The 26903-nt window shown below is 40.7% G+C and overlaps 1 protein-coding gene across 2 annotated transcripts in view; it reads right to left on the bottom strand.

The window, feature by feature from the left end:
• Positions 1-24045, bottom strand: part of EHHADH (enoyl-CoA hydratase and 3-hydroxyacyl CoA dehydrogenase) — a 56426-nt gene extending 32381 nt beyond the window's left edge. Inside the window, exons 1-4 of one of the 2 annotated variants that reach the window (XM_025877301.2) lie at positions 23903-24039; positions 18183-18286; positions 11272-11444; positions 7776-7887 (exon numbers count right to left, since the gene is read on the bottom strand). In XM_025877301.2, coding sequence (XP_025733086.1) covers positions 7776-7887; positions 11272-11444; positions 18183-18286; positions 23903-23976 — 463 coding nt within the window. In that variant the 5' untranslated portion in view covers positions 23977-24039. Of the gene's footprint in view, positions 1-7775; positions 7888-11271; positions 11445-18182; positions 18287-23902 lie in introns of both variants that reach the window. The other variant, XM_073896080.1, reaches the window with a different exon arrangement.
• Between the last annotated feature and the right edge of the window lie 2858 nt (positions 24046-26903).

Below are 26903 nucleotides of genomic sequence, written 5' to 3'. Positions count from 1 at the left end.
ATCTATTATTAAACGAAATAAATAAGCAACACACTGACTATTATAGTAGAAAGGTCATCGTATAGGTAACCAGAAAACTTAGTTCAAGCTTCAGCTCTACCTTCTACTACTATTTGTGTGATGATGAAGAATTGTACGGGGACCACCCCTTCCTCCTAGGCAAATGGGAATAATTATGCTTACCTTGGTAATTCTGAGTATCAAGTGAGAATAACACATTTTCTTTATAGTCTATAAATCTCTGTGGAAGCACTTTGTAAAGTATACATTTCTAGAGAAGAGATGATCAATTTTTGAGACTAATAACAGGGATAGTAACAGCAGAGAGTAGCAGTATCTTACACCAATATACATACCATCACTGATTACAAAAAAAAAAAAAAGACAGTCCTGAAACATGAATATAGTTGGGTAAACAGGGGGAAATTATTGATTAGGTTAACATTATTTAAGTTATAATCAAAATTACACGGGAAAAATGGGGTGGACTTGTGTCATCTTTTGCCTACCCAGCATCTCCCTTCGTTTGTGGAGTTGCTTTTGTGTGAGTTTTGGAGCCCTGCCTTTTACTACAGAAGCTAAAAGGGAAGCAGAAGTGATCAGACAACTGTTGCTTCAGATCCATACAGGTAGGGTGTGGCCCATGACCCCAAGTTTGGAGAAAGGAGCGCTCTACAGAGGGTTGTCAGCCTGGAGTGAGGACAAAAAGGAGCAGCTAGCGACATCTAGTGTCTGATGGCGGTGGTACAAGGAGCTGCTAATGGCCAGGGGTGGCACTGGCCACCTCCAATATAGAATGGCAACTGTAGGGTGTTAAGAAGTTTGATGAGCATCACTCCTGAGTTCTTCACCGGGTGTAAATACGTAATTTAATCTGAACATTCTGAAGAAGCGAGTTAAGGGATACGAGCATCCCTTAACACAGGGTCAGGAGGAAGGAGACAGTAACACCTTACTTGCTTTCTTGCCAGTACCATCTTGCCTTGTGGAAAGTGATCATCAAATCAGTCTTGAGGGCAACAGTGTCACAGTCCTTGCTGTTCATACAGGGTTAGTGGATGTCATCTTTGAGACAAACCCTCATTCCTGGTTCTTTGTAGTGCTCCAGAGAGTTACAGATGGGTTTTCTTGATCAGAGAGACAGTTCAATGATTTCTGGCAGGGGCCACTCTGCAACATTATTTGGGTGGTTTTCTAGAAGTGCCTTTGAAAACAGGCTTCCAGATTTCCTCCTGGGGTGAGGAGGGCAGTGAGGAATGGATGAGTGGCTGCAGGGGTCAAGTGTCCTGTGTATAAGATCACTTGGGGGGCACCCGGGTGGCTCAGATGGTTGGGCGTCTGCCTTTGGCTCAGGTCCTGGGACTGAGCCCCACGTCGGGCTCCCAGCTCAGTGGGGAGTCTGCTTCTCCCTCTCCCCCTGCTTGTGCTGTCTCTCTCAAACAAATAAATAAAAAATCTTTTAAAATAATAAAGTGTTAACTCCATAGTTGGTATAACGATTCTAGATATCAGCTTAGGCTATGTTTAGTAAGCCTGTTTTAATGTTTCGCTGACTCATTCTTAAGTTTGCAAGGGAGTCTAAAGTGGAGACCCTAAAAAAAAAAAAAAAATCACTTGGGTAAGGGGTGAGTGAATCAACCTGCCCAGGTTAAGGGCACCAACAGCAGACAAAATGGAAAATGGAAACCTGAGTACAAAAAGGATCTTTGGGGCAACTGAGTAGATAATCTGAGCTACCCAGAGGATGCACTGCAAATTCCTTCAGCTGTAATGATTGCTTCTAGCCTGGATTTCACACAAGTGGAGGTGTATCACGACTGTTCTTACAAAGTCAGTGAGATTCTGGGTACTTTGATTCTGCTTCAAGGGCCTAAAGACACAGCTCTGTATATACAACCCAAATCTTCAGGCTCAGATTTAAACTTGCTTTTTCTCTTGCTGCCCTCAGTGTGGACAACCCCTGTCCAACAGACTTTAATAAGGGCCCTGCCTAGAGCTACTATAAGGAGACCCAGGGTAACTGAAGCTGAGACTTCTCTTCTCCAAAGTGGGTAATCTCGATTTTTTCCAACGTTCTTCAGGGCTTCTTTTCCAACCTTTAGAAAATCTTTTTCAACATAGAATCCTTTCCAGATGTCATTTTAAAGTCCCCCTAAAATTGTACAGACAACTTAAAAAGATAGATGTATGATTCTAATGTTAATTTTCTTCTAATTCACTGTGACCTTTTCTATGCAAATTAGAATCCATCATATCCTTTACTGTTTGTACTCTTCTTCATCAGGTTAAAAATAGTGATATTTCTATAAGCAGCAGTGCTTTGGAAAAGGCAATCCTTGTTCATTTCTTTTTTGTCAAAGAAGCCAGATTTCTTCCTGATTTTCCCCAAGATATGCTTGCCTTTGAGACTTAATGATGAAAACAGAGACACAGAATTCCTCAATATTTCCCCACATGCTTCAATTTTTGTAAACCTTAGACTTTATACTCATTTCACACTATTATAATTTCCCCCATATTTTATTCTGCTTTGCTTCCTTCCTATTTGATCTTTTGCAGAATGAACTATCTTATGTGCTTTGAATTCTGTAGTATATTGGATTGTAAGCACCCTCTTATGAATTTTACATTAGATACTTAACATACTGTACATTCTTAAAAGTGTACTTATCATACCATTGTAACTTAAGACAGTTTCTAATTTAACTTATTGAAAGCAAGAAATTTAATACTTTTAGTTTTTCTAGCTACCCTTTCATACTCTGTACAGATTGATAACAACTCCCCAGCATTTAAAAGAAAAAAAGCATTTTTATGCACATAGACTCATACTGTTTTCTAATTTGGATCACATATACACAGTTTTGTATTGTGGTTTCTGTGTCAGAAAAAAATACAGATTTCAATTAGCAGCTCTCAAACTTTTTAATCTTAGGACCGCTTTGCACTCCTAAAGATAATGGAGGACTCCAAAAAGCTTTTGTTTATGTGGATTATTTCTATCAATATTTATCATATTAGAAATTAAAACAGAATTTTAAAAATGTTTATTAAATCACTTTAAAGTAACAAGGATAAATGTTAATGTTAACATTAATGTTAACATGAATACATTTTAATGCAAAATAACTATATTTTCAAAATTTCAAAAGCTTAGTGAGAAGAGTGTCATTGTTTTACACTTTTGTAAATTTCTTTCATGTCTGGCTTAATAGAAGACAGGTGGGTTCTCATATCTGCTTCTGCATTCCATCTGTTCTGACATCACCTGGAATACAACCACCTCTGGAAAGGTCTTAGAGAATGAGAGTGGAAAAGGCAAGTCACGTCCTATTGTTATGAAAGTAGCTCTGACTTCACGAACCACCCCCAAAGGTCTTAGGCATACCCAGGAGTCCCTGGACCACACTTTAAGAACTTCTGATATAGATTACCATTTTAAAGATTGCATAGAATCTTAGAATAGGCTCATCATTTTAAAGACTGTATAGGATCCTACATTCTAGGATCCTAGAATGTAGGATCCTATACAGTCTTTAAAATGATGATAACGTAAGGATAATAATGTATGACAAACGTATGGAACATTCATATGCTAGGATCGTGTATTATCTGATTTGATACACACTATCGCTGCCTCAGAGCCCTGGAACTAGGATCGTATATGAATGTTCCATATATTTAGCATTTATTTGTGGCTGGAGTGATTTTAGTTATTTTGAAAGTAATCTTTTGTTTTGTTTTTATCTTTTGGAAGCTTGCAGGATTCCATTTCCTGGAAGTTTAAAATCTTTACTAAAAATACATCAGGCAATTGATATCCCATCAGTTTTTCCCAAGAAAACGGTGAGTTTGCTGAATTGTAATCTCTGGTTCCATTTCATATCTGAAGAGTTTCTTCTGTTTTTTCCTTTGGTTACTGCCTCTCACCTTTTTGCTTCATGCTTTGGGAGCTCTTGTTATTCAAAGCAGAGACCTCGATTACATACCTTCTCTATCTTTTTGTTAAATTCTTCTGAATTTCAGAAATGTGTCTCTATTTATCCTCCACGTTGCTGATCGAGTTGTCTGTTTGATCGTGTCTTCTTTTTATTGCTTCAAAAAGAAGTTATTTGGCCTAATGTTTTTATTTTAGACAGGGTGTTCTTATTTAACAAATACAATATTTTCTTTTCTAATTTAGATTATTTTCTAAAATTTTCATTTTCTTTCATCTTGTTTCACATTAATGCTTCACTCTTCTAATGCCACAGAATATTTTCATAGGCTTTGGGTTCAGTGTTAAATGTTTTTTTGTCTGTTGGTTTTGGTCACCAAATTATATTTGCTGATATATATTATTACTGCTTGGGAGCCCCGGCTACTAAAATTTACCCTCCACGTCTTGTTCATATATAGAGAAAACTCACCTGGACTTAACCCACCTGAAAACACAGGTAGGATAAGGATGCCACTCACAACTTCTCCCTGACTATTCTAGGTGGTAAGAAGTATCTCCTCAAAGTCTAGAGCCTGAGGGTTTCCCCGTCCTGGGAGTGACCATAAAGAAATTCATGGGCTGGAGCAAAGCTCGATGAGAACAGAGCAGAGACTTTCTATGCTATTCAGTGAACAAGAAAAGGACAAACCCTACAAAAAGAAAGCAGAAGCAAGAGCAGGGCACTATAGTCCTTGTCATTTGATTGGACAGAGAACATCAGGGAATGAATTGCAATGTGCTCAAGCATCTCTTTTGTGGTTACTGCGGAAGATTCAGCTGTTTTCGGGTAGCATTTTAAGGGAAGTGTGGAAAAGCAACGGTGGTTGTTGTAATTGCTCCACTTTCCAGAATTAGCTCTCTAATGGTTTCCAGAAGATCAGAAAAGGTTAGCTATTTACTTATTAATTTAATCTAACTCCGTTTACTTATTAACTTCCTATGGGCACAGTGCTTACCAAGCTGGTGTTTTTTTCAACATGAGTATCAGCAGGGGCTCGTCAACTTTCAATAACAATTTTTTTAGCATACTCTGTTAGAAAAAAAAAATTTTCCAAACCAAACAGCAACAGTCTTAATGGCGTCATTGTTAATAGGTACTGTACTAGTTTCCTCTATGAATTCCCACCTTAAAACAACACACATTTCTTATCTTAGTTTAGGAGACCAGAAGTCTAAAATAGGTCAGCAAAACTGTCTGGGGGCTCTAAGAGAGAATCTGTTTCATGGTCTTTTCCTGCCTCTAGAGCCTGCCTGCAGTGCTTGGCTCGTGGCCACTTCCTCCATTCTCAGAGCCAGCTGGGTAGCATCTTCTCTCCTCTCTGATCTCCTGCCTCCCTCTTCTAAGGACGCTTGTGATGAATTGGGCCCGCCTGAAAAATCCAGAATAATCTCCCATCTTAAGATTCTTAATTTGATCACATCTACAAAGTCCCTTTTGATTGTGAGGTAATATATTCAGGAGTTCTGGGGATTAGGACATGGACATCTTTGGTGGTGGGGGGTGCATTATTTGGCCTGCTACAGTTACCATTCATTAAATGTCTTCTATGTGGCAGGTACTCTACCAGAAGCAAGTCATGTGATTGCATTATTCTTTAAAGCAACCGTGTGGTATTTTTACTGATGAGAAAATGGAGGCTGAGAGATCAGAAAGAGCTCTGTCCGAAATCCCAGGCCAGTTTGTCCAGCTGTCTCCTTGACGTCTCCTTGGATGTCTAACAGGCCTCTCAAACTTAACATGTCCCAAAGTAAGCTCTTGTGATTCCTCCCTACAGCCTGCCTCACCAGCAGCAATCCCCGGCTCAATAACGGCGCCACCCTCCCAGCTGCTCAGGCCAGCGGAATCACTCCTTCTCCTCTTTCTCACACAGATCACTTTTGATGGGTCACGGACTCCTGCTGGCTCTCCCCTCATAATACATGCAGAATTCAGCCATGTCTCACCATGTACATGGCTACCACACAGGTCCCAGCTCTCCTCATCTTGCCCTTGGAAGATTAGGGCAGGCTTCGGCCCTTACCTCCAGTTAATATATTTTCAACAGCCAGAGTGATCTTTTAAAAAAAACCTAAATGAGAGCACTTGACTCCCTGCTCAAAACACCCATGTCTTTCTGCCTCATTTAGAAGAAGAGCCAAAGTTTGTGCTTTCATCTTCAAAGCCCTACATGATGCAACTTCACCCCCTGTGTGTCTTCCCCTTACTCACTTCACTTCAGCTTCTATCGGCCTTCTTGCTTCTCTTTGACACTTCCAAGTATACTGCTGCATCTGGGCTTTGCATTGGCTAATTTCTCCACGTGGAATATCTTCCTCCAGATATTGGCATAATAAGCCACCTCACCTCTTTCAGGTCTTCTCCCAGATGTCATCTTGTAGGAAAGCCTTTTTAACCCCTCCATCCCTAACATTTTATATTAGAATATTACCCCTCTGTCCCTCACATTTTATATTCCCACTTTCTGTTTTATCTTTCTCTTTAGCACTAGTCTCCATCTAACCTACTATATATGTGACTTACATAATAGGGACGCATATGTGTGAGCATACAGTTGGGGTAGCTAGCCTCCAAAGTGACTACCAGGGAGTTTCACCTCTCGGTGCTCAAGCCCCCTCCCATGTCAGGAAAGACCTCTATAATCAATATCATATATACATTATGTATATATGTATATTATATATGTATACATGTACATTTTACATATATATGTGTGTGTGTGCATATATGTGTATATATGTGTGTGTGTACGTTTATATATATGTGTATATATGTATGTATATGTGTATATACATACATAATATATCGTATATATACATAATCAATCAGAAATATATATACATAATCAGAGAAGATGGTGCAAGGCTCCAGAGCTAGGTCATAAAAGACATCGCAGCTTTTGCCTTGCTCTGTCTTGGATCACTCACTCCAGAGGAAGCCACTCTCCATGTTGTGAAGACACTCAGGCAGCTCTAGGGGGAAGTCCATGTGGAGAAGAAATGAAGCCTCCTGCCAAGAGTCAGCACCCACTAGCCATCCATGTGAGGGAGCCAACTTTGAAGTAGATCCTTCAGCCACACTCAAGTTTTCAGATGACTACAGCTCCAGTCATTGTCTTGACTACAACTTCATGAGAAACCCTGAGCTAGAATCCAACTAAGCTGGTCCCAAATTCCTGACCCATAGAAATAAAGAAAGAAGAAATACTGTCAATCAAAATGTGACTCTTTCTTCCTATCTTACCTCTACTGGAAATCTCTTTATAAGTCTTACGGTATTTGGTAAATCTAGGGTGTCTAAATGTTTTCTAGTGTTGCATTGTTCACATTCCCTAGTGAGAAGAAACAACCTTTATTTGTAGCTAAAATCTTAATACCTGTGAAACGAAAAATTCAGTCATTTCCACACCAAAACCTGAAACCTTTCTGTGACAATTCTGGTTTTAATTCTTGTTTATATTACAATTTCTAAGTCGGGTCTGAACATCATGCACCCTATATGAATACCAGTGTCTGTGCATGGACACTCAAACTATGATAAAGACTTACATATAATTGGCGCTTTGTATACACTTTCATTTAGAAGGCACTTACATGTGGTCTTCATGGTAACATCTGAGAAGCTAAGCTCTCAGGGCAGGTACTCCTTCCATTTTACAGATGAGAAAATTGATCGTCAAAGAAGTTAAAGTATTCTCTTAAGATCAGTAGGGAATGGATGGTCAATATAGAATTTCTCTACCTCCTAGTTCAGTTCCTCACACTGCTCTAGATGCTTGTTGGCAGGGTTTGTACTGACCTGAGGTAATTAAGTCAAGTGCAGCAGGAACTCCGATGAGTCTGGGGAGAAGCTGGGTTCCTCTTCCACCAGGAAGGATTCCTAATGTGACTTCTGGGAAGCCAATTTGAGCCTATCAAAGTTTGAACGCATGAAGATCATAAGAATGAGATGACTTGTACAGTCAAGACAAGCATTCCCCTGATTTCCCACACTCTCAAAAACGCTGTTCCATAATATTCGGCAAGAGTTTCTACAGGGCAAATTAGTGTACACTCTACTTTACTTAACAGCATAAATAGAGCTGTGCTGTCCCTAAGTCTTAGGTTGAAACACATCCCTAGCTTCTTACACATTGTTTCTCTAACTCCATTATGATCTGTTTGGGCCAACAAAAATGATATTCTCCAGAAACAGCTTTATGGAGCCCTAAAAGAGCCAGGCAGCCAAGAAATTAAAAAGACAACCCACAGAATAGGAGAGAATATTTGCTAATCATATATGTAGAATACATAAAGAACTTTGTCAACTCAATAATAAAAAGACAATCCAATTAAAAAGGGGCAAAGCATCTGCATAGACATTTCGCCCAAGAAGAGATAAAAAAAATGGCCAATAAGCACATGAAGAGATGTTCAATATCATTAGCCATCAGGAAAATTTAAATCAAAACCACAAGATACTACTTCACATCCAATAGGATGACTATAATAAAAATATAGACAATAACAAGTGTTGGAGAGGAGGTGGAGAATACAAAACCCTCATTCCATTGTTAGTGGAAATTTGAAATGGTACAGTCACTTTGAAAAACAATTTGGCAGTTCCTCAAAGTTTAAACATAGAGTCACCATATGACCCAGCAATTCTACTCCTGGATTTATACCCAAGAGAAATGAAAACACGCCCCCCCACACACACAAAAGGTACACAAATTTTCATAGCATCATTATTCACAAAGGCCAAGAAAATGGAAATAACTCAAATGTTGATTAATTGATGAATGGAAAAAGAAAATGTCATATATCTATACAAGGGAATATTATTAGGCCACAGAAAGGAATGAAGTACTGATACATGCTACAACATGGGTGAAACTTGCAAACATTACACTAAGAGATAGAAGCCATAAAAGACAACATATTCTATGATTCCATTTATATGAAATGCCTAGAATGGGCAAACCCATAGAGACAGAAAGATTAGTGGTTGCCTAGGACTGGGGGGAGAGGGTAGATGGTGGGTTACTCCTAAAGGGTATGAATTTTCTCTTTGGGATAATAAAATGTTCTAAAATCAACTGTGGTAATGGTTACACAACTCTGTGAATATGCTAATATACCATTCAATTGTACACTTTAAATGAGTGCATTATATGGTATGTAAATTGTATCTCAATAAAGCTACTGCAGAAAAATAATCAGGCGACAACCTCAGTCCAGACAAGAGAGTGAGCTTGAGTCCTTTATCACATGCATCTCCTGGCTATTTAAAGGTGGATAAAGCTCGGGGCATCTGGGTGGCTCAGTTGGTTAAGTGTCCGGCTCTTGATTTTGGTTCAGGTCATGGTTTCAGGGTTGTGAGATCGAGCCCTGCATCGGGCTCATGCTGGGTATGGAGCCCGTTTGAGATTCTTTCCCTTTCCCTCGGTCTGCACCCCCCACCCCCCACCCGCCACCAGCTCACGCACACATGCTCTCTCCCTCTTTCCATGAAAAAAAAAAAGGTAGCTAAAGCTCTGTTAGTCATCTTCCAGGTACAGGATGGGAGGAGGAGAGTGCTTTCATGCAGACTGTCATTTACCTACATTCTGATGCCAACAGCTCCAAAATAAATATTTGAGCCTCTCTCACACAAGGCTTTCCTAACAGTCATGATTTTTTCCACCACCGTTCATCCCCATCCCCTGACTTATTGCTCATAACTTAGATCTGCCCTCAGTGTGCAGAAGGAATGGTAAGAGGGACAGAGAAAAAGGAGCACTTAGGATATATGTCTTTATTCATTAGCCTTTATAAAAATTAAAATGCCCTAAGGAAATAGTTAAATATATTATGGTATATCTATAGACAAAATTATACAGTCATTTAAAATGATATTTTTAAAGACTATTTACAATAAGATTAACAGCAAATTTCTCATCAGAAACCATGGAGGCCGAAAGCAAGTGGGATGACATTCAAAGCACCGAAAGCAAAAACCTGTCAAACAAGAGCTCCATACCTGGCAAAACTAGCTTTTGAAAATGAAGGCAACTTAGGGGTACCTGAGTGACTCAGTCGGTTAGGTGTCTGGTTAAGCGTCCGACTCTTGGTTTCGGCTCAGGTCATGATCTCATGGGTCATGAGATCGAGCCCAAGCAGGGCTCTGAGCTCAGTGGGGAGTCTGCTTCAAGATTCTCTCCTTCTGCCCCTCTCCTCACTCGTGCACACATGTGTGCATATGCGTTCCTTTCTCTCTAAAATAAATAACTATTTTTTAAAAAAAGGTAGTAAAGGAAAAAAAAGCTGTAAGAAAAAAAATGTCAGGTAGGAAAAAGACCAGAAGAAAACATAATAGAATGCTAATAGTGGTTATTTCTGAACTGTGAGTTTATGGGTGATTTTGGTTTACATCTTTGTAGTTTCCTGTATTTTCTAGTCTATGACAATGATCAATATTATCTTTATCGTTAGAAAAATATGTTACTTACAAAAATGTTACCATTGTTAAGACTGGTATCACGACTTCATCTACATACCTAATAGCCCAAATTAAATCTATTTACAGAAACAAATGGATTTACAGTTTTGTGCTATTTTCAAAATAGGAAATTATCTTCTTAGGTACTGATAAACATGAGGGACCACAAAACCAAAACACTTGAGATAGGAAATAAAATTTTAGGGGCACCTGGGTGGCTCAGTTGGTTGGGCTACTGCCTTTGGCTCAGGTCATGATCCCAGGTCAGGGTCCTGGGATGGAGCCCCACCTGGGGCTCCCTGCTTAGTGCGGGGCCTGTTTCTCCCTCTCCCTGCTGCTTCCCCTGCCTGTGCTCTCCTGCTCTCTCTCTGTCAAATAAATAAAAATAAAATCTTAAAAAAAATTTTTTTAAAAAGTATGCATACTCAGGATGATAGTGAAAATATTTTATACCTCATACTGCATGAGCATGGCTCAGAGGAACCTCACCTAAGCCACACTACTGGAGCAGAGTCCTGGGGGCCCAGTACTGATCCAGGAGTTCCCCTTTAGGTGGTGGATCATGGGGAGACCCAAGGGACAGGGTTAGGGGAAGCAAAGGAACAGTCATGGGGCTCAGGCTAATAGCTATTAATCATTGGAATGGACATATTTCACCAACTACTACCATTGTGCTGGTACGTAGCAGCTGCAAAACCAGTGCTAAAAATAGATGAGTTGTCAACCAGTGAGCTAGCCCTTTAAAATGAACACTTCTGAGGCTTACACAGAATTTAGGTTTTGCCTTAAAGAAAAGTCCCCCACACCAAGCCCCATATGGAGCTTTAGCTGTTACCTCTGCATGGGCAATCCTATAGTGACAGCCCAGGGCCAGCTCCAGTCCCCCTCCTAAAGCCAGGCCTTGAACAGCTGCCACCACGGGCTTCTCATTTCTCTGTATTTCATCTACTACATGTCCCAGTATGAAGTCAGACATTCTAGGTGCCCCGAAGCTGTGGATATCAGCACCTAAGGACACAGACAAGGAGAAAGAGAGCTGAGAAAGATGTGGACTCTGTTACATAACAATAAGGCAACAGCTAACTCTCAAGGAATCTCAGACCTCTTAGGGCCCATAAAACACTTCATCCTTTAGTTGGCTGCACAGTGAAGAAAAAACAGCCTGGAAAATGGAGAACAACCTGAGAGACAATCCCCAAATCTTTATCAGGAATCCTGTAATCTTCTAAAGTCTGTCTTTCCATATGATAGGTAGCCACTCTACCTTCAAAAAAAATTAAGGGGCGCCTGGGTGGCATAGTTGGTTAAGTGTCTGACTCTTGGTTTCAGCTCAGGTCACGATCCTAGGGTCCTAGGATCGAGCCCCACATCGGGCTCCTTGCTCAGCATGGAGTCTGCTTGAGATTCTCTCCCTCTCCCTCTCCCTCTGCCCCTCACACTCATGCTGTCTCTCTAAAATAAATAAATAAAATCTTTTAAAAATTTTTATTTTTATTTATTTATTTTTAAAGATTTTATTTATTTATTTGACAGAGAGAGACACAGCGAGAGAGGGAACACAAGCAGGGGGAGTGGGAGAGGGAGAAGCAGGCCTCCCGCCGGGCAGGAAGCCCAATGTGGGGCGCGATCCCAGGACCCTGGGATCATGACCTGAGCTGAAGGCAGATGCTTAACGACTGAGCCACCCAGGCACCCCCCCCAAATTTTTTTTAATTAGAAAGCTCAGGGGCACCTGGGTTCAGTCGGTTGAGCACCAATTCTTGGTTTTGGCTCAGGTCATGATCTCAGGGTCGTGAGATCCAGCCCCAGGTAGGGCAGCAGAGTCGGCTTGAGATTCTTTGCCTCTCCCTCTTCCTCCTCCTCTGCCCACCCCCCTGCTTACACGTGCACTCTCTCTCTCAAAGAAATCAATATATAAAATCTTTAAAAAAACGAACAAACCAAAAACATTAAAAAGCCCAGAGAAGGGAAACAGAGAATCTGAAGTTGAGCCAGCCCTTCCTATTTTTTTTGCATGGTATTCCTCACCAACCCTATTCACAGCAATTTAGATCCAGATCTTCATTAAGAGCATGAAGGCATTACAACATAAAACTTCAGCATGAAACACATACATATTTATGAGTTATATGTTCATCAACCAGCTTGGAATTATGTTTTCATAATAGATTTTTTTTTTGTGATCAAGAAAAGTAACAATATTTATTGGTTTCCCTAATCATAAAAATAACACATGTGGGGCACCTGGGTGGCTCAGTTGGTTCCCGTCTGCCTTCAGCTCAGGTCGTGATCTCAGGGTCCTGGGATCGAGCCCTGCATCAAGCTCCCTGCTCAGCGGGGAGCCTGCTTCTCCCTCTCTCTCTGCTGCTCCCTCTGCTTGTGCTCACTCTCTCTAATAAATAAATAAAATCTTAAAAAAAAAAACATGCATTACAGAAAATTTGAAAAATATTCAGAATAATAAAGAACATAAAGACCACCTCAAAAATCACCACACAGAGATAACAATGTAATATTTTGGTGAATTCTTAGTTGTTTCCCAGTGCATATATGTAAATGGCTTTGTGACCTTCAGTAAGTTGTTTATTTAGCCCTTTAATCTCAACACCTATCCTAAATGATTTACGAGAGAATTAAACAAAAGTTTATTATAATATATATTTAACAATATTGAGAGCATTCTATAACATCATTTTTCATATTTTCCTTTTTTCACATAACATTATAAATAATGAGCATTTTCCCTAGAGCATTATCCATTCTTTAAAAACATTAAGCAAGGGCGCCTGGGTGGCTCAGTCAGTTCAGCATCTGCCTTCGGCTCAGGTCATGACCCCAGGGTCCTGGGATCGAGCCCCACATCGGGCTCCTCGTTCAGCAGGGAACCTGCTTCTCCCTCTGCCTCTGCCGCTCCCCCGACTGTGTGCCCTCTTCCTCTGTCAAATAAATACATAAAATCTTAAAAAAAAAAAAAAGGCAGCTTTTTCTGCCCATGGGTCCTGTCCCTGTGCTTTAATAAAACCACCCTTTTGCACCCAAATATATAAATAAATGAATAAATAAAAACATTAAGCTTGGTATAAGTTAAGAAGTTAAAGCAATTATTTCATATTCAGCCTATTCATCTTTTTGTTTCTACCAGCTTCTTAACTAGCATTATGTGTTTTCTTACCAATCCATTGTATTCACATTCTAATCTAGTGTTATTATTATTGTTATTATTTAGATTCCTTTTTGGCTTAAGAAAAACAAGATCTATTTCAGCCTGCATCTCAGGCCCATCAATCCTGTAACTTTAGATTTAAATGATTTTCATATCCTAAAGCAATTAGCACATATTGGATAAATACTTTACACCGTGCATTGTGCTAAGTAGTTTCATATATTCTCTTACTTCATTTTCTTAACACCGAGATTAAGTGTATAACAATCCCCATTTCACAGGTCAGGAAGGCTTTGAGCTGTTAAGTGGCTAGTTCAAACATATGACCAGTTAATGATTGGTAGAATAAGGATTTGAACTCAGGCAGTTTAACTACATAGCCCACATTCTTAAATGTTATACTACATACATCCTTCTACTTGCAGCATAAGGTTAGTATTATTATCCCATTTTACAGAAACCAAGGCACAGACAAGAGAACCGTGATTTCACTTTTTAACTGTGTATCTCTGGCCTATAGAAATGTAATTAATTTTTGGATATTGATTGTATATCCAGCAAAATTCTCATATTAATTATAATCTTCTAATAGATTATTTTGATTTTTTTGCAAACACTATCATATCTTCTGGATAATGAAGTTTCATTTTTTCCTTTCCAATCCCTATACCTTTCACTTGTTTTTCTGGCCTTACTGGGAGAAATGGTGATAGCAGCTAGCCACGTCTTTTTCCTTTCTCATAGGGAAAGCTTTCAATTTACCATTTTATTTGATATTTGCTGTAGGTTTTCCAAAATGGATAAAGACATTTTCTTTCTATACCTAATTTACCAGGAATTTTTACTTTTAATACGTCAGATGTTATCAAATTTTTCTGCATTTCTTGAAAAAAAAATCACATGTTTTTTTCTCTTTCAATCTTTTATATAGAATGAAATACATTAATCTTCTAATGTTCAACCAATCTGGTATTTCTGGGAAAAAGGTGATGTCTTCCACTTTTTATATGTTATTAGATTCAATTTTATAATATATTGTTCAAGATTTTTTATATCTAGGTTTAAGAATGAAACTGACCTTTCATTTTGCTTTTTTTTTTTCATTGCAAATTTCATTCACAAATTTTGCTTTTTCATACTGGCCTTGACAGGTGTTGGTACCAAGGTTATACTAGCCTCACCCAATGAATTGGGAAGTGTGCTGGATTGAACCTTATGACACTTACTTTATTTGGAAATAGGGTCTTTGCAGATATAATTGAGTAATAATGACGTCATACTGGATAAGGGTGATCAGTATAAGCCCGGGGAAATCTGGACACAGGGAAGAGGCCCATGGGAAGAGAGAGGCAGAGATAGGAGTGAGAGAGCAAGAAGCCAGGGAACACCAAGGGTTGCCAGCAACCGCAGAAGCTAGAGGAGGCAAGGAAAGATTCTTCCCTAGAGTCTCCGGAGTAAGAATGGCCTTGCAGATATCTTGATTTTGAACTTCTACCCTCCAGAACTACTAGAGAACAGATTTCTGTTGTTTTAAGTCACCTAGTTTAAGTCATTTGTTACCACAGCCCTAGGAAACTAACATGGGAAGTGTTCCCTCTTTTTTCATTACCTAAAACATTTGTGTAAAATTAGAATAATATTTTCCTTGACTTTTTAGGTAGAGCTTGCCAAGAGTCATCTGGGGCTGGAATTTACTTTGTGAAATTTTTGATTACTGGCTCAATTTCTTTAATGGTTTTCTGTTTCCTCTTGAGTCATATTGGTAAGCCATAATATTTTTGTTATCTTTTTGAATGGCTACAACATCTGCAGTGCAATCCCATTCACCATTCCTTATATACATCGTGCCTTCTCTTTTTTTCTTGATCAATCCCTCCAGAGGTTTGTCAATTTTACCAGTCTTTCAAAGAACTAAGGTTTTTTTTTAATTTTATTATTATTATGTTATGTTAATCACCATAGATTACACCATTAGTTTTTGATGTAGTGTTCCATGATTCATTGTTTGCGTATAACACCCACTGCTCCATTCAATACGTGCCCTCTTTCATACCCATCACCAGGCTAGCCCATCCCCCCACCCCCTCCCCTCTAGAACCCTCAGTTTGTTTCTCAGAGTCCATAGTCTCTCATGGTTCGTCTCCCCCTCTGATAGCCCCCCTTCATTTTTCCCTTCCTATTATCTTTCAAAGAACTAACTTTTGACATAATCTTGAATCACATTTGTTTCTATCTCGTTAATTTCTCCTCCGCCTTACTCCCTTCCTCCTACTTCACTGGGTCTATTTCACGCTTGTTTTGTTAGTTCCTTGATACAGACGCTTAGCTTTTTATATTTCAGTCTGTTTTCTGATAAATACCTTTATGGTTATAAATCTCCTGCTAACTTTTGCTTTAGCTGTATCCCTCAAGTTATATATGTTGCATTTTCACTATCATTTCGTTCAAAATATTTATTCTATTATGAGTTCTGCTTTGGCGCAGAGATTATTAAGAAATGAATCTAATTTCTAAACATATGGGTATTTCTAATTATATTTTTGTTACTGATTTCTAGTTTAATTGCATTGTTGTCAGAGAATGCATTCTAAGTGAAATTTTCTTTTAAAGATTTTTTTTTATTTATTTTTTAACAGAGAGAGAGAGACAGCGAAAAAGGGAACACAAGCAGGGGGAGTGGGAGAGGGAGAAGCAGGCTTCCCGCTGAGCAGGGAGCCCAACATGGGACTCGATCCCAGGACCCTGGGATCATGACCTGAGCCGAAGGCAGACGCTTAACGACTGAGCCACCCAGGCGCCCTTCTAAGTGAAATTTATTGAGACAAGTTTTGTGGTCCAGTATCTGGTCAAATTTGTAAATGTTGCAGATTTAAGAAGAATGTATATTTTCCAATTGTTGGGTGCCTTGTTCTATATAAATCCATTAAGTCTAACAACTCCTAATGCTTTTCTAGGAGAATAATTTTTTTTCTGTCCTTGAGCTCTACTACATTCTCTCTTTCCTACCTCCTTTCTTACAAAAAATATCAAGTTCTCCATAATTGGGATCCCTCTCTCCATGCCGCAAAGTCACTATCTTGGGTTCCTGGACCTCAAGTTTTCAAACAATTAAGCCATTTAATAACTGGTTAACGTTTGGCACAGTATTTTAATCTCTCTCAGGCTCATTTTTCTCATCCGTAAATAGAGATGGTAGGATTTACTGAGGGTTAAAATACAATACGTGTAAAAATAGTTTTCATTATTAATAAATAAATAACCTACACAAGTGGCACATAGTAGGCAAGGTAAATGGCAATTATTATAATGATTAACATTTTTACTTTTTTAAAAAAGATTTTATTTATTTATCTGACAGAGAGACACACAAGTGAGAGAGGGAACACAAGCAGGGGAGTGGGAGAGGGAGAAGCAGGCTTCCCGCCGAGCAGGGAGCCCAACGTGGGGCTCGATCCCAGGACCCTGGGATCATGACCTGAGCCAAAGGCAGACGCTTAACAACTGAGCCATCCAGGCACCCCCATTTTTGCATTTCTTTATTGTCACGATTCTAATATCTATTTCTTCGCAGGTTTCAATTAACACATATTAAATTCCCTTGGCTGCAGTAAGATCACATAGGCCCTCCTATCCACATGACTTTTGTCAAAGGGCATAAACATATTTAATTGGGAAAAGAAGAAAAGTTGTCACAAATACCACTGAATCACCATTTCAGATTCCTTTGCCATATGTTTTCAATATTTTTGCCTCTTCATGGAATAACCCAATAAAGATTGCCATGGTCCCTGAGATGGGTTACCCTCAGAAGAAAAGTGAATTCCTTTTCAAATTTCTGTGTGAAATAAAAAATAACATTTACTGAACATCTTCTGATGCAGGCAAGCACTGCACTAGGGACTTTCAGATATATCTCATGTAACCTCACAAAAACCTGTTAAGATAGATATTACTACCTACTTTCTCTTTTTTTTAAAGATTTTATTTATTTATTTGAGAAACAGAAAGCAGAAAGAGAAAGAGAGAGAGTGAGCACGAGCGGGGGGGGAGGGGCAGAGGCAGAGGGAGAAGCAGACTTCCCTTGAGCAAGGAGCCCGATGTGGGGCTCGATGTAGGGCTTGATCCCAGGACCCCAGGATCATGACCTGAGCAGAAGGCAGACACTTAACCGACTGAGTCACCCAGGCGGCCCTACTATCTACCTTCTAAGTAGAGAAACTGAGGCTCAGGAGATTACAGGGATTTGCCCAAGCTCACATAGGGTGGAGGTATTTGCCGAGCAGATATGTACGAACATACCTGCTAGTGGTTAGTGTTAGTTAGTATATACTAGCAGGCATAACCCCCATCAGGCCTGGCACTAAATGTCCTCCAAAGGCCCAATCCAATATAAAAGAAAGGTCAGAGTCTTCTCTGGGTCTCTTTGTGACTCCTTCCCTCTACAATGTTTCTCATTCCCACTCAAGTCTCCCATATCCTTTACCCACCCTAAGGCATTACCCACAGAGATAGTGCTTTGCAGTATGGGTCTCAGTCTGTGGCTGGTTTCTAGAGACAGTGGGAGAGGGTGAGAGACTGGTTACCTGCAGAGAATTTGCCATCCGCTCCGCAAATCACAATGGCTTTTACTGTATGGTCTGTTAAAGCTTTTTGCAGTCCCTCTCGTATTCCATGGAGTACAGCCGTACTAAGAAAAAAAAATACATGAGGCATTAGAATTTAATTTCTACCATCTCAGAGTTTTTTCCTTTTCTAACAATGAAAAATGAAACATACACACAATGGATAAAAACCCTAGTTACTTACTATTCAGTTTTCACTGATTTAATCAACTGATAATATATATGTCAGGGCACCTGGGTGGCTCAGTTGGTTAAGCGTCTGCCTTCGGCTCAGGTTGTGATCCCAAGGTCCTGGGATCGAGCCCCAGGTCGGGGTTGGGCACCCTGCTGAGTGGGGACTCTGCTTCTCCATCACCCTCTGCCTTTCCACCCCACTCATGCTCTCTCTCTCTCTCTCTCACCAACTCTGTCTCAGATAAAGAAAAAATCTTAAAAATATATATATATATGTCAACTGTGAATTAAGCACGAAGCTAAATAAATGAATAAACGAAAAATGAAAAAATAAAAAATGAAAACTATTTTTTAAAAAAATAGTATTTTCCTGAACTTCACTGTAACTTTGACCACTTAGAAGCAGTACTCATCAATTTTAAAATATTACTGTACATCCTCTATGTACTGGAAAAGGAGTTTACAACATCCTAGGAAACAATAAAATATCACACTAAGATGAATGGTGTAATAAAAGTACAAAGAAAGTGATGTGGATGTTCACAAAGAGAACTTACTTACAATTTGTCATATTAGCAAAATATAAGAAAACTGAAATAGTCTAAAAGAAACAACCTAAGAGATGTGTCAGGGGCTTCAAGTTACCCCAAATATCCAACACTCCTCACTTTCTTCCAAGTATTAAGCATCTAGTTTTTAGCTGGATACATGACTGCCTAAAGTAAAGACTGCATTTTCCGGCCTGCTATGCAGTAAAGCCAGCGTACGGCATTAAGTTCTGGCCAATAAGATGGCAGCAACTTTGGCAAGAGCCCTTAAAGGATTGGGTATGCTTTTCTCTTTTCCTTTTCTGCCAGGAATGGGGATGTGAAGGCTAGATCATGAGCAGCCATCATGGACCAAGAGGTGGAAACCTTGTATTGAGGATGGCAGAGCAAGAGATAAATAGATGGGGTCCCTGATGACTGCGGAGCAGTCATACCATTCAAAGACACTGCTGTGAAAGAAATCAACTTCTTCTTGTTTAATCCACTACTCTTTTGAGTTTTCTGTCTCTGACAGCCAAACCTAATACTAACTAAGTTAGGAGGCAAAGGTAAGGTCTGGGAAAGAAAAGGCATATAATAGACTGCTAAGTTTCATCGATGAGGGAGTCATCCATAGAAGAGGGTCAAGATTGAATGAGTCTGCCAAAGGAAAAGAGAGCTGAGGGTAAATCCTCTGGATACACCCTCATTGAAGAAGTGGAAGAGGCTCAGCAGAGAGATTCGGTACCAAGGGAGCCCAAAGTCACACAGATCAAGAGAAGAGAATTTGCCAAGAAGTAGAGGATCACTAAGTGTCAAGGGATAGTGAAGGAGGAGAACCTGGGAAACATGATGAGGAATTGCTTAAAGGAAAAATGGCAGAACCAGCGTCCATTCAATTTTGCATGGGAATTCTAAGCATTCTGGGTAAAGTGTCTGTTCTAGTATACAGGGTGAAAAAAAAAATCTTAAAACAAAACAAAACAAAACAAAAAACTCCTAGAAAAGTCAGATTGTTCAGACCAGCAACTATGAGTTAACACCTCGGGAAATAAAGGAGATACTGGTATATATTAACTCCCTTTCACCTCGTTACTTTTCATCATTTAACCTCGATGAAACCAAACAAAACCTCTTGGCTTTGGTTAATTAGAAACCAAATCTGCTAAGAGTGCCTGGGCTCAGTTGGTTAAGCACCAACTCTTGATCTCGGCTCAGGTCCTGATCTCAGGGTCATGGGGCTAAGTCCCCCAACACAGTCCTCACCCCCCACCACATCCAGCCCCACATGGAGCCCCAAGTTGGCTTGGTGATCAGCGGGGAGTCTGCTTGAGATACTCTCCCTCTCCCTTTGCCCCTCCCCCTGTGCTTGCTCACTCTCTCTCTCCCTCTCTAAAATAAATAAATCTTAAAAAAGAAGAAGAAAGAAAGAAAGAAACCAAATCTACTAATGAGATCTGGACCCATCCAGAATACTCAGAAGCCCAAAAGGCAAGTATTTCCTCTGGGTAAATAATGGCTGCAAAAGTAGCCAAATCAGTGCCACTGAGGACAAGAAGCTGGCTTCCCCCATTTGAACCAAACTCTACTCTTCTATTTCTTAAGGTCTTGCTAATTTTGCAAAAATGAAACAAAGGGAAATGAAAATGGCTGTAAACAGAAACAGCTTTACTAGATTCAAGCCGAGTAAAGGGACCACAGCCTTGTAGCAATGACAAGTTTACAGGGGCTAAGAAATTATTTTGTCCCCTTAATATTGTCCAGGTATGGAGAAATCTAGAGTAAAGATAACATTTTCATGGGTGCTGAGCAAAGCTCTTTAGCTTCTGTGACTTTAGGAGGTCTTTCTTGTGACAGTTTTTTTAAAACCAAAGGTCATCAAATCAACTTTGTAGCGTGTGACCAGCATTTTTTTATTTATTTTTTTATTTATATATATTTTATTTATATATATTTTATTTATTTATTTGAGAGAGAGAGAGAGAAACAATATGAGAGGGGAGAGGGTCAGAGGGAGAAGCAGGCTCCCTGCTGAGCCGGGAGCCCGATGTGGAACTTGATCCCAGAACTCTGGGATCATGACCTGAGCTGAAGGCAGTCGCTTAACCAACTGAGCCACCTAGGCGCCCCAGCATTTTTTTAATCAAAGAAATAGAAGAGAAGAGAAAAATAGAATATGACAAACTATATAACATGTAAGGATAGGGGTGGGGGTGGTTTTTTGTTTTTATTTGTTTGTTTTTAGTAGGCTCCACCCCCAGCGCAGAGACCTGCCCCCCAGGTCACCTGAGCTGAAATCAAGAGTCAGACGCTTAATAGACTGAGCCTCAGGCGCCCCATAGGGATAAGTTTTGTTTCACAAAACTTTGTTTTCAGTTATGTGTGTTTATGTGTGTATATCAAGTTGCTATGTAAAACATGGGATTTCTTACTGTATGGATTACAGTAAAAAAAAAAGTATGAAAGCCATTGTTCTGAGAGACAGGCCTAGTAATCAGACATGTCCTATACTAATAAAGAGGGTTGGTATTCATCTGAATGGAAGGAAACTTGGCTGGCTAAACTTTTTTTGGGGACAAAAAAAACTTCAAGTAAGAATCAGTGAACTAGGAAGAAATAATTTCCCATATACAAGTAGGAAGGGGAAAATGAAAGAAAGAAAAGTATAAAGAAAAGAAATGCGGGGAGGCTGCCGGGCTGGCTCAGTCAGTGGTACATGAGACTCTTGATCTTGGGGTTGTGAGTTGGGGCCCCATGTTGGGTGTGGAGATTAATTAAAAATAATTAAAAGATTTTATTTATTCATTTGAGACACAGAGATACAGAGGGAGAGAGAGCATGAGCAGGGGGAGAGGCAGAGGGAGAGGGAGAAGCAGGCTCCCTGCTGAGCCAGAAGCCAGACGTGGGGCTCGATCCCAGGACCCTGGGATCACGACCTGAGCCGAAGGCAGATGCTTAACAATCTGAGCCACCAAGGCACCCCAAAAATAAAATTAAAAAAAAAAGAAAAGAAAAATATAGGCAACCTGTTAAACTTGATGAACATGTTGGGATACATACCTCTATGTAAAATGTAACTTCAGAATGGGTGCCTGGCTGGCTCAGTCAGTAGAGCATGCAATTCTTGATCTTGGGGTCCTAAGTTCAAACCCCACATTGGGTGTAGAGATTACTCAAAAATAAAATCTTAAAAAATGTGTATATATAACTTCAGAAGAGGATAGAAGAAAGGGCGGGAAAACATTCCCAAGTAGAGAAAACTTGATGAAGCTGAAATAAACCCTGGGCAGCCGAGCCTGCTGGAGAGGCTTTCCATGACAGTAGCTAACACCTCTACAAGGCCAGTTTATGATCTCCAGCATAGGTAAACTTCACCACAACGTTAGCAGGTAGATACAAACATTTCTCTTGCAAGGGGGGAAGGGGCAGGCTAAATATGAGAAACGTTTAAAATCGCTATGAGAAAATATTTCTAGCTACAGGTATAAGACTGTGAAGCTTTTTTCCCAAGTTCATGATGGGCATGGTTTCCTGTTATGAGCAGAGGCTGAGGCAGAGTCCTGATACCTAGTATCTGTAACTAAAACACAGACAAGTCCAAAATGGGTATGTAATCATATCACATGTTTTTCTTCATCAAACCCGAAATAACAGATATTTTGCTTTTTTTTCTGAGAATGGCAAGTGGACATATTCTTGTATGATTTTATTCTTGCACTTCTTTTGTATTATTAAATGCAATAACATTAAAAATACGAATTACATTAATACTCATGATAAAATCAAATCTGATGACACAGTTGAATTAGCAGATCTCCTCATTCCAGTCTCTTTTTCGCTCCAGCGGTATGTCGTAAGAATGTTGACCAAAGGTCTTTCTCCCTGTTTTATATATTCTTTGTAAATTATAATTTCTGCTAATCCTACTCCCGGAGGATGGGTGGCTCTTTTCTGGGCTGATGGATCACTATCCTTTTTACAAAGATAGGTAAGAACCAAACCTATATAATTAAACATTTTTTAAATTAAAAACATAAAGCCACCAGTTTTGAAAGCACGGCTTGTTAGGGGCACCTGGGTGGCTCAGTCATTAAGGGTCTGCCTTCAGCTTGGGTCGTGATCCCAAAGGCCTGGGATCTAGCCCGGCGTCGGGCTTCTCCCACTCCCTCTGCAGCTTCCTCTGCTTGTGCGCGCTCTCTCTCTCTCTCTCTCTCTGTCTCTCTGTCAAATAAATAAATAAAAACTTTAAGAAAAAAGAAAGCACGGCTGTAAGTACAGGGCATACATCTGTGGGAAACTTTAACAAGGAAGGTGCGCCATGATGAAATAAAAGAAGATAAACTGCACATTCGTTACTCAGGAAATGCGACTTAACGGGCTTCCTCCGAGTGTTATCTACCACTGAAGCACCACGGCCTTGAGTTTAGAACAGATCAGGAGAAAGAATTTTGCATTTCTGCGCCACACCACAATTCACCTATTCTCACTGCCTTGGCACGAATGAGGACCTTTGTTAATTTTTTTTTTTTAACAAACGTGAAGCCACCTTCTCATCGGATTTTTAAATCTTTCAGTCACACACTGTTAGGGTGGCCTGGACTTGAGATTGGGAAGTGAGGGATCAGGGTCCAGCCAGCATTGTACCCTTGGAACAGAACGTACACCTGAGAAGTCAAAGCTGCTAACGAGCGGAAGGGCTGAGCACGAAGCTGGCACGGACGACCCGGGTTCGAGGCCAGCCCGCCCACTTAGCAGCCATCTGTCTGCCTCTGAGCCTCAGTTTCCTCACCAGTGAAACAGGGATCAGAGCTCGCTGCGAACGTCAACCAAGTTAACCTAAGAGAAGGCCCTGGCATGCGCCGCGGTTCACTCTGTGCCAGTGTCTTTCTGCGTTTAAACCAGCAGGGGGGTCAAAGCCTCAGAGCGGGCAGGCAGCGAAGGGCCCACCTTCCCCCGGCCGCAGGCAACCGAGCCTGTTACCTGATGGCGTTGACCGGCGGGTTTCGGAGGCGGATCAGCGCCAGGTAGTTCGGCAGCCGCGTATACTCGGCCATGTCTGCTCGGTCGCGGAGGTCGCCTCCGCCTCCCGCCACTAGGCGATGCCGCGTTCTCCTCGCGCCAGGCCGGCCCCGCGAGGAGGAGCGCCCGCTGGGCCAATGCGAGCCCGGCACCGCCTCCCGCCGTCCAGCGGCCGGGGGCACCGCCGCCGCTCCTCCCACCCGCTTCTCCTCCTCCACAACCCCAGCCCCGCGCTCTGTAGGCGCTTGTGGTCTCCTTCTCTGTGTTGGTTCCCATCATATCCTAGATCAGAGAGGACGGTGGAAAATCTGTGCAACTGCCAGCAAGTCGAAGTTTGCAACCCTGCCTTCTCTGGACAACTTCTGGGCTCACTAGGTTGGTGGAGCTGTCCTCATCAGTTTTCATCTTCATGATCCTTCTTAACCGGGATGGATACCTGGGGTCTTGCCAGTTAGGTGATAGGACACACACTTGGAACTTAAAATACACGCACCATGAATTTCACCTAAACCGGTATGGTACCAACCACTTACAGAACAGTAATTTTATCTGTCTTACTATAACGGCGCAACCTAGTGAAAGGTATGGGTATCTTGTCTGCCCCAACCTTCTCTTTTTTTTCTTTTTAAAAAAACTCCCCCAGTTTTGCTGATAATATAATTGACATACATCACTATACAAGTCAAAGGTGTACAGCATAATGACTCACATAGATTGGAAAATGATTGCCGCAATAAGTTTAGTTAACATTCTGCCATCTCATATAGATACAAAGTAGACCAAAAAAAAACCCCAAAAAACAAAAAACAAAACAAAAAAACCCCTCTCTTTTCTTCTTGTGTCATTCCTAAGGATTGTGATTTCTAATGCTTCATTCATCCATGAATTGAGCAGCTGTTAGGAGCTTGGCCTAGGCAGGAGACTAAAGATAAACCAGGCCCAGGCCCTTCCCTCCAAAAGTGCACCACTGAAACAAGGTTTTTCTAGGTGGTATCAGCCTCTGGTGGTCCTCACAGTCCATCAAGTGGTCATAAGGCAGTCTGGAAGTTTCAGAGGAAAACAAAATGAAACAATGGAATGATTTTGTTCACTGATGTTTCACAAATCTCAGCAATGATTAGGGACTATTTTCATATTCTTTTACCTCTTGGAAATAAAAACAGGTTCCAAGTCTGAGGAAAGTAGGATTGCCTTGAAGCCCTGGGAACAAGCAGCAGTCTGAAGGTAGCCAACCCATCACGAACAGCTCTCATTTCTAACGGCCAGTCAATCACAAACAAGACAGTGCACACCTCTCAGCGTCAACATTTGACAAAAACCAGCTCCTACAGGTGAGATCTCTGATGCCTCTGAAAATTTGCCAACTCCTGAACTCCACCTTACTCAAAAACATAATAAAAGATCAACAGTCTGCTCTGCCTGGGAGAAACTGCATGAGGAGCCTAGGTTTCCTTATTATAGGAAGCGACAAATTCAGCTTCATCTTCTTATTTCAGATACTGGTCTCTAGGGAAACAACTCCACGGAGGCCTCCTAGCAACTTTGAGTGTCTCCACAAAGGCCATGTAGGCAAGACTTAATAGTTCTGAATGGCCTGAAATTCTTCCTGGATCAAGAGTTGATGAGCATGGTGTGGAGCTGTCTTGAGGCAGGTTTTCACCTCCATCTTGGAGGTGTTAGCCATAGGTCATTTCTCACCTAGTTCCCTAGTTTTAGTTGAATGCAGAACTTTCTCCCTAGTACAAGCTGCAAACTTCTATGTAAATCTATAGAACTGCTCAACAGTAGTTCTAAGGTAGGGACAGGGACTAAGGTAAGCAAGGGAGGCACCCAGTGGGCAAAATGTAAGAGGGCACCCACTCTCAGTTTCCTACAAGTGCCCACCCTGCCCTTTTCCTCAATAACAGAGCTACTCACAGTTCCCGTGATCTGTGATGTAGCCTCTCCTATTTGGTGTCATCCTATGGGACTAGGGATACAGGAAGGTGATACCATATCTTTCTTTTGCTATCTGTCTGTATAAATAAACTGTCTAAATCCATTCAGTCTCCGGGCGCCTGGGTGGCTCTGTTGTTAAGCGTCTGCCTTCGGCTCAGGTCATGATCCCAGAGTCCGCGTCGGGCTCCCTGCTCCGCGGGAAGCCTATTCTCCCTCTCCCACTCCCCCTGCTTGTGTTCTCTCTCTCGCTCTCTGTCAAAATAAAATAAAATAAAATCTTTAAAAAAAAAATCCTTTCAGTCTCCTTACGGACCAATCTATGGAAGTGTGGCAAGCCAATCTATCAAGTGCCACCATACTGCCAATGACAGACCGCTTGAGCTTTTGACAGTCTCTTGAGCATTGCAATGAATTGTTATATTCTTAAGTTGTCTTCTCATTTAATTTGTCTCAACAAGTGCTACTTAACAGGATGTCATTTCTCTTGGCTAGTGCCCTTCAACATCATTTGCATGTTGAATATTAGCTTTGCTTGTTATGTCACTTTCATTGTTGTTGTGTTGCAACTTATGAAAATAGATCGGTTAATCAGAAGAGGTTTGTGTGTGTGTGTGTGTGTGTGTGTGTGTTTAAGTAAACTCTTTGTCCAATGTGGGGCTCGAACTCATGACCCTAAGATCAGTCACGACCCTGAGATCAATAACAACCCTGAGATCAAATGTTGCATGCTCTACCGATTGAGCTAGCCAGGCACACCTAGAAGAGGTTTTAAAACTTATAAGACAAAGAAAAGAATGTAAATATAGAACTTTTGTGTGCTAGATCATGCTAGATCATTTACTCACAGTAAAAATGGAGATGACTATCTAAACTTGGTTTGTGTTGTGAAACTTCATTCAATAGTGGCATGAAGCCATGAGGGCTAGGGCTGACTTCTCTGGTAAACCAATTAGATTGTTCTGGAACAAATAAAAAATATTGCTTTCCAGCTGGAGTGATAAAATCTTTCACATGTTCTCTTCCA

The sequence above is a fragment of the Callorhinus ursinus genome, unplaced genomic scaffold, assembly GCF_003265705.2.
Source record: "Callorhinus ursinus isolate GAN/ISIS: 27379988/994484 unplaced genomic scaffold, GSC_fseal_2.0 scaffold1, whole genome shotgun sequence".
NCBI lineage: Eukaryota > Metazoa > Chordata > Mammalia > Carnivora > Otariidae > Callorhinus > Callorhinus ursinus.
Note: the sequence above shows the minus strand (reverse complement) of the source record. Positions and strands in the feature narration are given on the sequence as shown.